Source organism: Gallinula chloropus (genome assembly GCF_964237585.1).
Source record: "Gallinula chloropus genome assembly, chromosome: 8".
Taxonomy (NCBI): Eukaryota; Metazoa; Chordata; class Aves; order Gruiformes; family Rallidae; genus Gallinula; species Gallinula chloropus.
Genome location: NC_140093.1, coordinates 27,078,643 through 27,096,169, shown reverse-complemented (window position 1 = coordinate 27,096,169; position 17,527 = coordinate 27,078,643). Strand labels below are relative to the sequence as shown.

Below are 17,527 nucleotides of genomic sequence, written 5' to 3'. Positions count from 1 at the left end.
GGGAAATTTTTAGACTGCCAGGGCAAAATTGTTGCCCTGATATTTTTCAGCATCTGAAGAGAGTACACAGCCTCTCAGTCATGAAAGACCAGTTTAAAAGAATCTTTGTACACACTATGTATTTATCTAGAGTGGAAGGAAAAATTCAACGCTGAGACATACAACCAAGATCTCCAGCAATTTCTATCAATGGAGACATACAACCCAGATCTCCAGCAATTTCTATCAATGGATGGGATAATCAGATTTTATATACAGGGATCAAAATTATTGATGTTATCACCCTGGAAGGATAACTTATATATTGGTTGCTCTCTGTTCTCTTTTGTTTTTTTTTTCTATATCAGCAGTTTTCAGGAGTGGCAGAAAGCTAAGAAAAATAGAAAAGCCTTTGAAAGGCTGCAGTATACTCCTTCCTAGAGTACTGGAGACATTTGTGTTGTACACTTTGAAGCCAGATTAATACAGTAACAATAAGAGCTTCCTTTTGAGAACTTTTGAGATTCTTCCTCCAAAGTAGGTCAGGAAATCTCTTTTGTCATGAGCCAAAGCACCGTCCTAAGAAGCACAACACGAAGAAAGTGCTTCTTACTCAAACACACTCTTGCTTGTAGAGAAGAGAGTAGGTTTTAGGCTTCCTGATTTAAAGATGTATCATGACCCACTTGTTCTGAAGTAGGTCAGTCTGTGGTATGCTGAACTAAATCAGAAAGGCCAGCCCAAGAGTAGTCTGAGTTAAGGGAAAGAGTAGAAAGCCACTTCCTTATCTTAGTAATTATCTTAGTAATGGGTGTCGTGAATTTGTATTAAGGGGAGTTTTTGTAAGCGGTCCCTTCTCACATGCTTGTCCTTTCCCATAATTGTCAGACCTGTCAGCTGCAGAACTGTGCTCTGATATTTCCTTGTTTCTGCTTGGCAAATTGAACAGGTTTAGGTAATTTTTTTCATGGTTTATTCTGGCATTGATAATGTGCTTACTCTTACCCAAAGGGACACCACTGTACACATACACTTCTCTCTGCATTGTTAGAGCTCCTTCTCACTTCTGCTCTGTTATTTCCAATGCTAATCATGACACCACTGCCATGAAAAATGTTAAACTATATTACTTGTATAAGGAACATGATGTTCTATGAGTTTGCTCTTTGCTAGGTAAGAGCCATTCTGTGAGAAAGAGCTGACCGTGTTCTAGAACAGACAAAGTGCTCTCTTTCCCAAAGATTATTTTTCATTGTTGTGTGGCAGTTTTAATCAATTTATAGTTATCTCAAGTAAAATAAGTTAGCAGTTACAATTTTCTGAAGAAGCGTGGCACCAACAAGTCTCTGTTCACATGAATAGATGTTGTTTGCCTACAGTGAGATAATAACAAGCGCCAGAAAGGAACAGTACTCATCTTTGCTCTTCCATCTTCCATTTCTAATGCACTGCTCACATACCCCATGCAGTCAGGCAATTTCTATATATTCTTACTTGTTTCAGATTGGTAGGCAATGGAAAAAAAACCCTAAAAGCAAAAAAAGCCCTCAACCCAATAAAATATATTTAGCTTACCCTCTCGGAGAAGAACTCAGAAATGCTTTTAATCTTTCTTTCCATGGTGCAGAATTTAGGGGCCTGAAGACCTTATAGTTAAGGAGAACTCTGTATCATCCAGTCAAGAAGGCAAAGCTGACTGTTTCAGGTAATTACGCAAGTATTCTGCGGCCAGATTAAGCTGCAAGATGAAAGCCAGTGAGGTATCCGGATGCATCTAGTGAGGAAAACAGAGGATCACATCTCCTACATACACCTAATACACAATTGAGTCAAACTACTGAGTCAGGAAGAAGCAAAAAGTTCCTGATGAATAACAGAATTTCTTGTAAGTCTACAATAGAATTGAAAAAGTAGTGAAAGCCACTTTCTTTCAGTAAATACAGCTTAATTTAAGTGAAAGTGGGTTCACCTCACCACTGTTTTTAATTAAACAGTCAAAATAACTCATTTGAGCTTTTAGATTTCATTTCTATAATGCCAAAGTTCATTAAGCATTTCACATAAACCATTGTATTTTCAACATATCTATATGCCTTCACTACGTGTAGCAGTCCAGTTGCACCGTCTGTGTATTTCTTGTTTTCTGTGTTTCTTTACCATCACCTCAGTGTACTTCATACAGATGTGCAAAACAATATATATCATCAGTCCATCATAATTAGCATTAATACAGCACTACTCACTTTCAAATTCATAATTTTTGCCTACTCTCATACCAGTTTGGAGGATACCTTAGAGGGAGCGGCTTGTTGAGATTTGCAGCATCTCAGATATCTCCAAGATTTGCATTGTCTCTGAAAGACATTTCAACCATTTATTCCTGGTTGTAACAATAGGAGACATTCAGCTGTTTGTCTACTTTGTAAATTTATAGTGTTCTCACAGGCTTTCTACCTGGCCAATGATGCTACAGGTGTATGAAACTCTTAGTTTAATCTTGGCACTAACTGACAATTTCACTGCAAATTGGACCACTTGATCCCATCTCCACAGACACAAGTTTAATTAGATGGCCTAACCAGTCAGCACATAGCACCCTGCTATCCTGCCACCCAGGTACAATTCTGTAGCTTCCTACAGATATTTCCCTGCCCTTGGTACCTCAACATTTGTTATATGAATTCTTGATACAGTTTATCCTCTTGCAAGCCATGTTCCTTCAAGAACAACCTATGTTTTGATTACATTTTTTCATCCGGAAGAGAGAGGAGCCTAGTACAATTTTATTGTATTAGACCAACCTACATGGACAATTTTTGCCTACACATAGAATTTTTGCCTACATATAAGTGTTTTGCCTTGGCTTTGGGGCACAAGGACAAAATTTGCATCACAAATGTACGTAAATTTTGACTCAGAAACAAGGAATACTTTGTGCGCTGTTTTTACACTGCAGTCCATGTCCTCACTAATCATGGCACCACAACCACGCTATCCTAGGGTTTGTTTCCTAAGTTACTTTATCCTGTAGCTGTCTGTTAAGTGGTCCTATCATTCAGGCTTTCTCACCCCAAGTGCTGGGCCACACTGTTCCCCCTTCCAGAAGCCTGTGTGTCTCTTTCTTCCCCAATTCTTACCATGCCATGTCCTGCCTAGTGAGTTATTCTTCACAGGCTGAGAAGCCTCCAACTAACAGAAAAGCATATCTGATATCTTACTAACCTACCTGTGCATGTCTTCTCATTCACCATGGCATGCACACGAACCAGGTAATGTTAACCCTTGAGCAAGGTAAATCTCTGAAGCCCATATCCAGCAGTAAAGATGTGAAGGAAAAAAAACCAACCTGTAAAACAAACAGAAACACCATACAGATCCTCAATTTCAGCCAGGACTGAGATTTTTTTCCCACTGAAAAAGTGTCCAAAGATCATCGTGCCTGATAATTGAAAGTGGTGCTCATTGCAAGAAACATGACAATAACTTCCCCTTTGAACTCCACTGCTACAGCTACTACTCAGAACCAGCAGATGGATATCAAAACATATTACAAATAGCTTAGGTGTGAAAAGCTGTTGAGTCTTCTTCATCTTTTGTTTTCCAAATCTTTCTCTGTCATTTTGAGGGCTAGAAAAAAAGGAATCACTGTGAAGTTTGACATTTTTGGGTAAATTGAGATATTCCTGGAGGTTGGAGTATTGTGACAACATACTGCAGTGGAATGCATTGGATTCAAAGGTCATACAAACAGATTTAACCAAGAGGTTAGGACGGCAAATTAATACTTGTGGGAATTAATTATATATGTAAGGAACCTTTGTGATTGCATCTCGAGTGCCTTTGACACCTCTTCAAGTAATAAGCATATTATTTTGGGGGAAAGAACCAAATTGAAGAGAACCTGAAACAGAGACTTTTTATCCACCAGACAGACACACATACAAGTCCCACCTACATCAGGCATCTCTTCTGAGAGATGAGTAGCTTTCACCTTGGATTTTCGGATCCCTTGCTAGCACTGCTAGTCTAGGAAAATCTGTCATGTGCAGATTCCTCTTTTCCTCACTTTTGTATGTGCAGCTGTGTGTGTGGCTGTGATGGTAAATTAATTCCCTTTAGCATAACACAGGCACTGTAAGTGTATCCAGCACAAATCCTTGTGCTCTGTGTAGCAGCCATATATATACCTGTTTAAATGTTTTTCAGGGGATCTCAACCCAGCATGTCAGTTGTGTCCCTGATACAAAGAAAGTCTGGAAAAAAAAAGTTTTCAGTTTAAGGTTAGGGAGTAGCAAAGTTTCAGGAACCCTGAAATGTAGATGGCAGATGCTTATAAATAAAATCTTTATTTTGGGGGTATAACATATAAACAGGACTATAGAAATGCTGTTGTAAATGTAATAATGACAACATTAGTATTCTAGTCTCTACGTTTCCTGTGACATAGTTGCTTTCTAACATATAGTAGATGAAGTTTTATCTGATACCTGTACATTAAATATTTATTTTTTGATTGCATAATCTTTGAATAACAATCTTTCCCAGTACAAAAAAACACAGGGATGTCTGGGAGAGAGTCCAGCGAAGGGCTACGAAGATGATTAAAGGACTGGAGCATCTCACCTACAATGAACTAGGGCTGTTCAGCCTTGAGAAAAGAAGACTAAGAAGGGATCTGATTAATGTTTATAAGTATCTCAAGCGGGGAACACAGGGGGAAATGGCCAGCCCCTTTTCAGTGTCTGTGGAGACAGGACAAGGGGCAATGGCCACAAGTTGGAGCACAGGGAGTTCTGCACCAATACGTAGAAGAACTTTTTCACAGTGAGGGTGAGGAAGCCCTGGGACAGGCTGCCCAGGGGGGTTGTGGTCTCCTTCTCTGGAGAGATTCAAGACCCATCTGGACACCGACCTGTGCGACCTGTCCTGGGGAACCTGCTTTGGCAGGGGGGTTGGACCCGATGATCTCTGAAGATCCCTTCCAACCCCTATGATTTCTGTGACTGAATTATACTGTAAATTCAAGGAAGATCAAAGTCTATTAAAAAAGTGCCTGGCTTTATTTATGGTAGTAGCTACATGAGCATTACACTATGCTTAATATATACTAGCAGCCTCAACACTGTATTAGTTTTATATTGTATTTAAATATTCTAATGCTAGCAACTCTTGGTGAGCTTTGACTGAAAGCTCTCTGCATCTGATAGTGCAGAAGGAACAAACATAGCAATTTAAAAACCTTTAACAATTAGGACTACAACACTGAGCAGTTAAAGCTGACACTCCCCAGAATAGAGCAGTCACAAGATCATAGTTTTCCAATTAAGTGAAGTCATACAACTGTATTTTCTTAGTAAACTTAGCATACACAAAGCACTAGTTTTAGTCTGAAAATTAATAACTTCTTTTATGATTCATATTTTGGCAAAGGATGTTGCATATGGCCTGGTATTCGGAGTAAGGCTGCCAGGGCATAACACAGCTGAGCTCAGCATACAGAAGGCTTGTTACAATCCATCATTTGTGTTGTCTTGATGTTTATCCAGCTAGGCGTATGCCATTCAAATCAAGTGATAATGTCACAAGCCTACAGCCCTTCTTGTTTCACCAATTCCCCGATTCACTTCTCTACAAAATGACAGCTGAACGACACATCCCAGTTAATCAGGAATGAAGGTCAGTTACATATGGGCTGTCAGGTAATTAAAAATAACTGACCAGTTATCAACACCCCTGTGAAAAAGCTAAAAGTGTCATTGTCACACACACACACTAAGCACACACAGTAGTGCTTAGTGTTCAGTGAGGTAACATGCTTGAAACCATGCACAGTGCAGGCTAAGATAGGCCTTCACCCATCTCTCTCTTGGATTTGCACACGCTTTACAACCCTCCCCTGTGTGGAAGGTGGAAAAACAAGAAATGAGGGACAGAAAGTAATCTTCAACTGATAGTTAGGAGCTACCATCAACTGAACACTAACTCAACAAATAACTTGTTAGTACTCGCCCAGTAGATGTGATGTGGCAGGTTTGATATTTTAACAACAATATTAAATCAACAGGAGGACTGCTATTCCTTATAAACATTGTCCATTCGGTGTTATTTTAGTCCTTCTTTAACACCTGCTGGTTTTAATTACATACTATGCAGTAGAAGATAATTACCAAGAGCCATTCTTCATTGTATACCTTTTTCTAACACAGATAGTTTCCTAGGACTATACACATACACAAAATAATGTTCAGTCACCTCTTCCCATTAGCCAAGAACAGATCTAAATCCAGAACTGGAAGAGATCCAAATTGATGCATCGAGCAATACTAATCAGTAGCTGATTTTTTATTAGCAATACTAATCAGTGGCTGATATTACTGAATTCTGTTAAACTGATAACTTACACAATAGCATTATTTTCATTGACTTCTAGTGACAGCTGCTCCATGTAACTGATGAGAGCCCAAGGAGGCACTTTGCTCTGGGTGAGAAAGGTCAAGATCACGGTTGCTTTGTGCTGGAGAAGGAGAAAAAGAATTGAGTAAATCTAATTATGATTCCATATATGAATTCTTGATAAACATGCAAAGCTATTGAAATGCTGCAAAGTCCTGTGTGGGAATAGTGAGAGAATGCTTTAGGGGGGAAAAAAAGGAATTAAAAAAGAAGCAAAAAAAAAAAAGCATTAAAAATAAAAACAATAAAAAACCCAGAAATAATGTGCACAAATAGAACTCAATGACAACACTCTGGCAAGGACAGGAATCACTGAGGACAGGTCTCAATACAGCAAGAGTAGGAGATTTTTGGAACTGAAGTATGAAGCTGAGACTTTGAAGGACAAATTCTCTTACCCATTCTCCAAACAGTTTCCAAGCTGCAGTAAAAAAACCTCATTGGTATTTTGCAAGAAAATATATATTTTTTATATATATATATACACACACACACATATAAAGGGAAGGAAAAATTCCCAAATGACTATCTGATATCACACCTCAAAACATTCTACAAAATTGCACCTACTGAATTAGGACCTGAAGTCCAAAGATACAGAAGCAATAGAACCTTACCCACACAAACACAGAATAGCTCCACCAAAATAACCAGAATCAAGGTGTTCCTAGAAATGGTTGTGGTTTTCAGAGCTATCAGGACTTTACTGGCCACTTAAGCTTACTTACAATAGTGTGACTCACACCTGATGATCTGGAGATACAGCAAGCACTTAAAATACCTGTTTGTATCCTCATAAAAGTGTGGAAGGACACATTGCTCTTACATGGAATTTCCTACCAGTAACAGAACAACCTTATCAGTCTATGCTATTGAACATGGAAAACATTTTTCAAATTATGTTTGTTCCTTCCAGTGAGGTTGGTTAGGAAAAAAATGATTCCATTAGAATAAGAGGAACTAAAAAATAAATAAATAAACTATCCCACAAGTCAATAGGTCCATTGATGAAGCACCTGGCGGAGAAGAGGAAGGAAAAATTGCAGAAGCAATGCAAAAACTTCTAACAGGTTCAACCTTGGAGTACAAAGAACCACTCCCACAGCTTCACACATCAGTTTTCACTTTCTTATTTTACCTTGAATTTTCTAGCTTGGACTCCAGGCTTTTCTGCATCGAGTTTATCTATCGCTCTGGCTCCGGACACCTCCACCAATACCTACCTGTTTTCCCCAGGGCACCTCAGGGAACCTCACCTTCTGATGCTTTTAACACAAACCCATTCACAGTGTCTGTACCATTTTGTTGATGTAGCCCACAAGCTCTTTGAGCCCACAAAGTGCTGGCAGGTGTGAGACACAGCTCTGCAGTTTAGCCCAGAAGTTATGGAAATCCCCAGGGAACATGCTGGGTAATTACTCCTCTATGGGAGGGGATAGATTCTTACATGTTATTCTTAATATCAGGGACATTAAATCTACCTACTGGAAATTAAAGCAAAGTCATTTCACTCCTTCAGAGCTTCACCCTCAGGGAGCTGCCAGTTCCCAGGTTTGCAGAACTACAAGCAGATTGCATAAGTTCTAGCATGTTTTGAAAACAGAAAAGAGCAGCCTTACACTTAATTTAGAAATTATTTAGAAAATGCAGCAACTCTCCCCTCCTCTCTCAAGGACACCAAAAACGCTTTACATTAAGTTTAAATTAAATTAAAAGTGATGCTTATATCTCTATGACTAAAAGGCACAGATTTATCTGCAAGACTCTGGTGCTGACAGTGAGAGGGCTACACCTACCCAGCCTACTTGGTCACATTCATGAAGTCCACATGGGCCATCTAATAGTACCAAAAAAGCTGAGCAGCCTTCCCCACTTATCCTGCACCCATATCCTACCTACTCCATGAAGGCCCAATACTTTGATCAGGCAATGTCTGCAGACCTCCATCAAGAGGACCTGCATCATTCTAGAAAGCATGGAATACTGTAAGAAGCTCATAAAGGGGAAGAAAATCCTCTAAGTTTGTCCTCTAGGGAGAGCCCTTCAGGAGCAGATGGTGTTGCCATAATCCTTCTCAGCAGATGAGGTAGATGTTTGCCTTGTAACAATATGTGTAAGGTTTCTCCTGATCACATAGAGAAACTGATAAGATAATTTCTCTCAAGTCTGATTAAGATGAAATTGAGCTATGGACAGGTCTTCATGTTAACAAAAAGCTTCATATATATACCCGCTGTCTGGGGGGGTGGAAGGAATTATATCCTGTGGTGGTCATAGCTACCCACAGGGCAAATAGAGTGAGCGAGGTGGAAAGTGGGTTTAACAGGTGTGAGGACACTTGTGTAGTTGTTTCAGCTGGAGGCTCAGAAGCAAAGGGAGTCATTTCAAGGGGAAGTCACTTTTTCCAATGAAAAAACTTTAAAATATCACACAGAGTGGAGAAATTAACGTTTATTGTTTTAAACTCCAGTTTCCATTTTTCCACAAGTAGACACAATAGTTCAGTAAGTATTACAATGCTGACTGCAGTTAAAAGGAAACATTTTGGCACAAGACAGTGCCAAAGTAGTAACAAAATAAACAGAATAAATAACCCTCTTCACACGTGCTGAACAAAACAAAACCAACATGCAGTAAACCAATAAAATTCATACTCTGTACAACAACTTCAGGTAGCCCTTACTAAACAGTACACATCATATCAGTAAAAATTGAAACTTTAACAAAATGCTTAATTCAAGCAAAACAGCGATGCAATATGAATCAACTGAGGATGTTGAACGGTTCCAAAGAAGCCCAAGATAGTGGTGAGTAAGCACACAACAGTGTACAAGACGACAGTCTCAACCAAGAGGTTGAACCTAATGGTTCTTCAGCCACATCTGTGTGTAGTTCCCTGCTGGAAACCATATCACATTGACATCCTCTTGAGTTTATGGCTGTTAAAAGAATGAGAGAACACACGTTAAATAATGACCTCAGCCATAGTTTTCTCTCTCCAAGATACAGGACTCCCTGAGAGAATAGCTCAGGTAGAAAAGGGGACATGTGACATGGCTGTCCCTGAGAAGGATAAAAAGGAGGAGCCATGTCTAACAGGAGAGAGAAAGACAAACACGTTGAGCATTGCCATCAGAAGCGGCATTAGGAGATGTAAGAAACAGACATGCTCTGTTTTCATCAGCCAAGTGGTATTTAGATTTTTTTAGATTCCTACCTCAGGAAGAGAAGATGCTTTTTCACCCAGCCTTCTTTGGGATTTACACAGGCGTTCAGGCCGGTGTTGGTGTGGAAACTGGAAAAGAAGAGGAGGTAAAGAGATCAGTAAATGGTTAGAGACATGCATCATAGTTACTCTATATGGCTATGACAGCAACAAACTGCTTTTGTAAATGCCAGATAAATATTGGGTGCTCCACAACCCCTCCAATGAGGGGTTAATGAAATTAAAGCATAATAGCTGCTTCAGTTGCAGGGATCATTTTTTGCACCATAAAATTGAGTTCAATGTATTGGAACTTTGCTCTATACCAGAAATAATTTGTGAAACTAGAATAAGAGCTGCTGTTGAGCTAAGGTGACAGATCAACATTTAGGAGGGCTAAAGCCTTGTGGAAAGAAAAGTCTGTTCTCTGTGAATTTTGACAAATCTTGTCACTTATGCCTCTCTTTGGCAAGCCTGTGTTGGCTAGAATGGCTCTCAGCTGGAGACCAAGCATGTCTTTGCGTAGCTGAGTCCTGAAAAGTCAGATCTGTTATTTACATTGCACAGCTGCCAGTGAGTTAGTAGTCCTTATCAAAATGAGGTTGGGTATTTTGTTTACAGTTACCACATACAATTTATTCATTTAATTTCATGTTTTAAAAAAAGCAAGAAAAATCATGCTTACAACGTTCAAATCATTGTTTCTGCTCAGACAGAAAAAAAAGAAAGAATCTTCTGAAAAGTAACTTACATGATTGCATGGATATCACAGACTTCACTGGAGAGCTGTTCAGTATAACCCTTTAGTGCCCATCGAGGCAGACGTGCTTTGGTGTAAGACAGGCAGCAATCCTGGTTGCTTTGTGCTGGAACAAAATAAAATGACAAAGTTAATCAAACCCATTTGAACCATTCTGCCATGTGCTCTTCAGCCCCCTGACTACCCAGCTCCCCAGCAACAAAAGAGGAGGACTAGGCAGCATATTTTCTGGAAATCATGAATCCTTTTCCCCCCCTCCCTTGTCCAGCTGTGAGCACAGAGACCCCAGTATGACTGGCACACACTGGAGAGCAGCACCAAGAACCAGTTGATGAGGCTGAACACCCGAGCTCACTCACCTTCAGAGGTGCCACACAGGAGCAATACCAGGAGCCCCAACAGGGAAACCAGGACCAAGCTCTTGCTGCTGAAGCCAGCCATTTCCACTCCACACAGTTGTGCTCCTGTGAGTGCTGCCTGCCTGTCCTGCCAGCCTTGCTGCACCTCCACCTGCTTATAAAGGGGTGGTGGGAACCGCGGGAATTCACACGCGGGCGGGTTCCACTGTCATCAGCGGGTTTCCCCACAGCAAATTCCATTGTGCCCGATGTGGCCCCAGCACACCTTCCTGGTGCTATAACCAGAGATAGCAGTCTGCTGGGAAATTTTTTTTTTTATTTTATTTTTTTAAAAAGTAGGTTAGAAGATTAAGCCAAAAAAGAAAAGGAAATAAAAGTCTGTGAGGTAATGGTTCTGTGGGTGAAGCATGTGTATTTTTAGGGGTAGGAGTGTGGGTTGTGAAATGAGGGAAGTCAAACGTAGGTAACTCTTGATGTTACCTACAGAAACTGCGTATCTGCTGTGTTCTAGTTTAATGAGCCCAGTCTGGGGGCAGAGAGAGGTGGGCCTAACCCAGACATTTGTTTCAGCATGGCAAGCTCACAGGAGTTGGATAAGTCTCAGCGATGATATCAAAGCACTATGTTAATGTTTCCTGCTTGGCCAACACAGTAACATCAGGCTTTCCAGATTACTGCTTTATGAGCTCTAGATTGTGGTATTAGTGGAGCCACGTAGGCAACATTGAATACTTATGGAAATTGATATCTTTTATCATATATTCACTGTCATCACTTTCTCTCACTTTGTCATACATCTGAACTATTTCATCTCAACCAGAGTCAGCTTAAAAACAACTTGAAATAGGACTGTATTTTCTACTGAAACTGTACTATCCAGAATGCACCAGGGACACTTCATAAGCAATACCTGTATTGTGTTGCTTTCCCATGCCAAACTGCACCCAAGTACTGTGACTCCCGAGCATTCAGCTAGAATACACACAATCTTAAAACTGCCTCGTGGCTCAGAGGACCCCTTCAACCCCCCTACCACCCCCCACTCCCCCACAAGAGGTTCTGTCATTGCTGCAAGTACACTGCTTGAGCTGCTACTTTGCAGTGCCAGTTGGCCACCTGTGTGAAATGAATGTGATGGCTGCAGGCCATGTCCGGGTCAGCTAGTGTGTACAGGAACAACTACCAGCTCCAGGTAGTTAGTTACACAGTAACTACACAGTAACCTTAGCTTTAAGTAGCTTCTCTTAAGGCAGAGCTCAGGGACACAGTCATGGTCACCTCGTGATGTCATAGAATCATAGAATGTACCCTCTATTCTTCATTGATTGTCACTACATCTCACAAAGGGCGTGCTTCTATTATCTCTTCCTCGAAATGTAACACGGTTGAACTCTAGAACAGATTGTTCTTCAGAGAAGTTGAATTCTTTATGGAATAGCCAGGATTAGGACAGCTGGCGTGGCCGGGGTGCACGTGAGAGGTCTTGCAGCGTGCATTGCGTCACAGTAGGGAAGTTTCTCCCCAGAGCCACTGCCGCTGGCCAAGGCGCAAGGGAAGAGGCAACAGAGATCCTATGTCCTGATGTATGCTGCTTTGTCCAACTGCTTTATGGATCATAGTAAAATGCCACAAAAATACATAGAGATCAATGCTCTCAGCGTGCAGCTATTTCTGAACTGTTTTAAGGACAATCTGTCAGCATTAGGCAATGCTACAAAATAGCTAACTAGTATGGCAACACCTGCAGCGACAGAAGTTCAGCTTCTTAGCTGTTTCCTTCCCATAGAGATAGGGGTGGTTAAACATTAATTACTTATAGCTATTTATAGATTGCCTGGTATCAAGAAGCATCAGGTTGCCATCTCCCCCATCAGCACCGCTTTTTGGTTTGGGTTTTATTTTCAAGCTGGCTGTCCAGTAACAACACAGGATAACTTTTTCATTATATCTGAAGCAGGAGTTGGCATATCCAACCTCTGTGAAGAAAGTGCCTTTAAGAAGATACGAAAATTAGGCACTAGGTTATCGACCTGCATTCCTCCACTTCCACCCGCCCATTTCACTTGTGATCATACTAGGAAAGCATCCAGCTACTTTAGAAAGAGAACTTTCTAAGATTGTCAAGATAGTAACCATGTCTTCTTACCCATAGATTAGGATGAAGAGCATCAAGAGCACAATAATTTTTAAAATTGCTAACAAAGCCTTAAAAAAAATAAATTGACTCCTGTCTTGCTAATGTACTTGTTACTCCGTAAGTTCAACTCTCCCCCATCAGTTGGAAATTTGAGATGTTATTAGGAGGATTATAATGTTTATTGATTAGGCAGCACTTTTTTTTTAAAGCTAAAACCTTAATTAGCTAATCACAGCACCACTATTCTTAACAATACTATTTCAAAATTATATCACTTCAAGTAATATTGAGTTACTATCCTATTACTTAGTATTAATACAGTGGTTACATTAGTATGATAATATATTTTATAATAAATATATTTTGGTTTAGCATAGGATGGGAACAGTTACACTTGATGATCCTAAAAGTTTTTCCAACCTTGTGATTCTGTGATATTGGTTAATTGACTATGAACTAAGTGCTATTAAATAGCAATTCTGCTGCCTTGCCTCCTGTACTATTAAAGTACGAGTCTGTTCTTCCTTACAAGTTCATCACTTCTTACATCCCCTATCCAGCACAGCCTTTCAGATGTAGACCTGGAGAGTCTGGTGGGTTGTCCACAGGGGTTGCCCCCAGCATCCTGGGGAGCTCGGGCCCCACAGACTGGCTTCTCCACTACCCAGAGGCAACCACACTCCTGCTGTCACAAGATACTCCTATTTCTTGCTCTCCTGTTTTATTTTATACCTTATTCCCCACTTTTTTCCTTTTCTTGAAACCCTCTTTTCACCACCAGTGCCTCTCCTTCCCTTTGCCCAGACTTCCCCCAAATTAACAACTTGCCCCAATTCCTTTTCCGTGTTGATCCCAAATTCATTACACCCATACCCAACTTTTGTTTCTTTTGCCATGTCCTAGGAAATTACAGCTTAACCTGTGATTACTGATACTGTTACCTATATGATCTTGCATCTCAAGTCTCCTTTCTCCACTACAGCTCTATATCTACTCCAGTCAGTACTTTTGGGAAGGAATCTTCTCACCTGAGCTTTGACACACTTACCTACTCCTAGCCAAACACAGGCACTTTGGATATCAGATCATTGACATCACCCACTTTGTGGTCATCCTCTACTTCTTCTCTCAGGCAGTTTTCTTCGCAACTCTGGTCCCAAAAGAGGGCACGGTGGGTGTTGTGCCTCATGTCACACCAGGATTCTTGTTCATGATACTCCTTTTATCTCTTGGTTTGCCTGATTTAGGAGATTAGGTTAAGATTTAGATTTAGAACAAAAGCAGGGCCGCAACTTCAGCATCAGTGTCCTTTTATTTGTACTTTGTGTGTACAAAGTACCTTCACTTTATTTGCACAAAGTAGGTTAAAAACGAAATCAAAACAGGTTTAATGCAGACAGCTGAAGAAAGTTGCCTGCTAGGTCCTGATGTGACTCAAGGCCATGTCTTATCAGTCTTTATGGTTGCAAGTCCATAAAGTAAACAGAAGGCAAAAGAATATGAAAACAGGGAGGTGCTGTGTGTTCAAGGGAAGTGACTATTCCCCGTGGATGCGGGGACAGTGACTGTTGTGCACCCTGACCCCAAGACTTTGGTCTTGGTTTCCCTGAGCACCAGCCTGACCAAGTGAGGCCATAGAGCCTGCGCGGCAGACTGCAGCACAGGAGAAAGACTAGGCCGCTGGGCTCCAGGGCAGCAACCAGCACCTCAGTCTGTTCATGGGCCAGTTCTTGGTTGTCATTGCGAGGCCAATATATTGTGTCTAGTGCCTTAATACTGATGGAATTAGGAGGCTGCACATGGACCGTGGATCAGGGAGGGGTCTGCCAGGTCAAGGGATGCCATTACTCCCCTGCGCTGGGGCCTGCAAGGCTGCATGGGGAGGGCTGTGCCGAGAGCTGCCTCAGAGCAGCACAGCCGAAGCACAAGAGGCAGCAGCCACAAGTTGCAAAAGAAGGGAAATTCTCATCAGACATAGTGAAAAACTCTCTTTGGGGGGTGTATGTGTGTGAAGCACTGGGACAGGTTGCCCAGAAGGGGATGTGAAAGCCCACTTTGAATATTCTTAGAGATACTCAAACCTCAGCTGGACTTGGCCGAGCACTGAGCATGATCTTACATCTGGGTTCCTCCCCAAGCCACACATTTCTCTGGTTTTGTCATGTTTAACTCCCCTTTTTTTAGCTTCCTAAGTTACTTCTCTCTTCCCAACTTTTCTTTGCTGTAAATTTCTCAGCTTCCCTCCCTCCTGCTTTCCCTCCTCAGATCCCGTCACAAACTCTGCTCTCCCCCCTCATTGCTGCACTCACAGCAAGACAAAGCACCAAAACACAGATCAAAGTTTTCAGCCTCCTCTGAACCTCCCCTCCCATTGTTCCAGAGGCCAGAAGGAACCATGTGAACCCCTTCTTCATGTATGATAAAAGATGAGGCAAAGACAGCCTAAGTGCCAGTGCTGTAAAGCCATGGAGCAGTTCAGTCAGAGCTGCTAAAGGAGAGGAAATGCACCAGGGAAGACCAAGCCTTTTCAAAGATAATATTAGGAAACTGATAGTTCTGAGCAGTTTAGGAGTGTTTAAGAGGAGAGGTGGGGAGTCAGAACACTCTTGGACATCACCTGCAAAGCTACAGCCTCTCTGTCCACACTTTCCTTGGTCACCACGCTGCTCTCTCTTGGTAACACAGTTCCTGTTTTACCCCAAAGGGCTTTTATTCCCAGAAGTACTACCTGAATGCTTGAAGTGCTGAAGAGAATTAATAGCTCAACCTTGAAAAACATCTCAGTACCAGTGGAAAAATGGACATTATTTCGGGGGGGTGGGGGGGTTGGCTTGCTCTATCACTCTGTTGCAGAGTAGCACAGAAGCAGACCACCTGGTTTAAAGATACATGTGGAGTTGTCTCTGTTTTCATTCAAAAATCCAATTTTTTATTCAGAATCTTGCTTATGAGAAGGCATATCCACATAGGAAGTTCATAACTGTACATGATTTGAGGAGCAGTTTGAAATGCTTTGAAACTGTAGTCCCACAATGATAATGTTTGACTATGAACTCTGCTATGAGATCCCAAAACAGCCATACGGAAGCAAGACTTAAACCACTCCATTATCTTCAGAAGAGAGACAAAGAGAAGAATTTTTTAATTATCAACTGTTTGATTGATAGACTACAACTTAAAGTAACTTATTTTTTATTTAGATCTAATATTAAATATGAAAGATTTAAAAAACCCAAACTTCTCTTACCTACCCTGATGTTAGACATTGTCTATAACACCTTTACCTGTCTCCTACAATAAGATGAGAAACTTATTGAGAGTTTTTAATTTACTGGTAGCAGTTTACTAAAATCTCATTTTCATTCATCCTTTCATAGACATTTATTACATATTACTGCCCTTATTTGAACTGCTGAAAATAAAGTATTACAGCAATACAGATGAATAACCAGGAAGGATAAAACCAAGCAGGGGAAATTCCCTGTAATTTCTGTAATTTCCAGTGGTTTAGGACAGAGCAAAGGGCAGAACAAGGCACTAGTTCAAAGGAATAAGGCCAAATGCAGGGGGTTAATTATTGCATAACTTCCAATGATGAAATATATAATAAATCCCAAGCACAGAAGTTCCACGGGGAGCTTACGCAATACCTCCCAAGCTTTAGCAGCAGTGATGCAATTCAGTGATTTCATGCAGTTCAGTGCTTGCATCACTAAGAAAATTCCTTATCTCAAGGAAGAAACCAATTTTCACTAATTATACATTGCACTTCATAAGGAACAGATCTAGAAATACTATTGAATGACATTGGTTTGATGTAATTATGGACACATTATATGCCTGTTGGGAGCAATGAACTTTTACCTGTCAGCAGTGCAGGTTATGAGGAGACTGATGCATCTGCTGTGACAATCCAGTCACCTACCCTAGCACTGCTGGTTACTTGCTGCTACATAGAATCCTAGAATGGTTTGGGTTGGAAGGAACCTGAAAGCCAATCTAGATCCAACCCCCTGCCATGTGCCGGGACACCCTCCACTAGACGAGGGTGCCCAAAGCCCCATCCAACCTGGTCTTTGAACACTGTCAGGGAGGGGGCAGCCACAGCTTCTACGGGCAACCTGTGCCAGTACCTCAAAACCCTCACGGTGAGGAATGTTTTCCTAATGTAAAACTGAATCTCCTTCAGCTCAAAGCCATCACCCCTTGTCCTGTCACTCCATGCCCTTGTAAACAGTCTCTTTCTAGCTTTCTTCTGGAAAAGAATGAAGTCACTTTTTACATATGTCCAGGAGCTGAGTATCAAGTGTTCTAAGGCTAGATTTCTTTATTTCAAAAATTCACCCTACTCTATCTATAGCTCCTTCTAGTAGCCAAGGACCTTTTCACAGAAGCAGACCTCTCAAAATAGAATGCAAAAGCTATAGTTGGAAAGGAGGATTGAAAAAACCCCAAACTAGTCAAAAATAGAAACAATTAAAAACTGCCTTACAAGCCCTAGGTTACATGTTTTATCTCCCTGCCAGTTTAAAATCTTTTGTGCCTTTAGGCATAACAAACATTACAAAATAAATGTTTTCACCGTTATGTTTCTGGTCGTTAAAGAAGTAGGAAAGAGGCAGCTTTCTGCATAA

General features: G+C 41.0%; 1 protein-coding gene across 1 annotated transcript; it reads right to left on the bottom strand.

Annotated features, from left to right (window-relative positions):
- Positions 1 to 8,876: 8,876 nt before the first annotated feature.
- On the bottom strand, positions 8,877 to 10,996 carry CCL20 (C-C motif chemokine ligand 20; the record flags this gene model as incomplete). Its single annotated transcript, XM_084267486.1, is given in 5 exon segments — positions 8,877 to 9,371; positions 9,650 to 9,727; positions 10,389 to 10,503; positions 10,757 to 10,933; positions 10,936 to 10,996. Coding segments are annotated over 5 exon segments (459 nt in total). The 3' UTR covers positions 8,877 to 9,343.
- Positions 10,997 to 17,527: the final 6,531 nt, after the last annotated feature.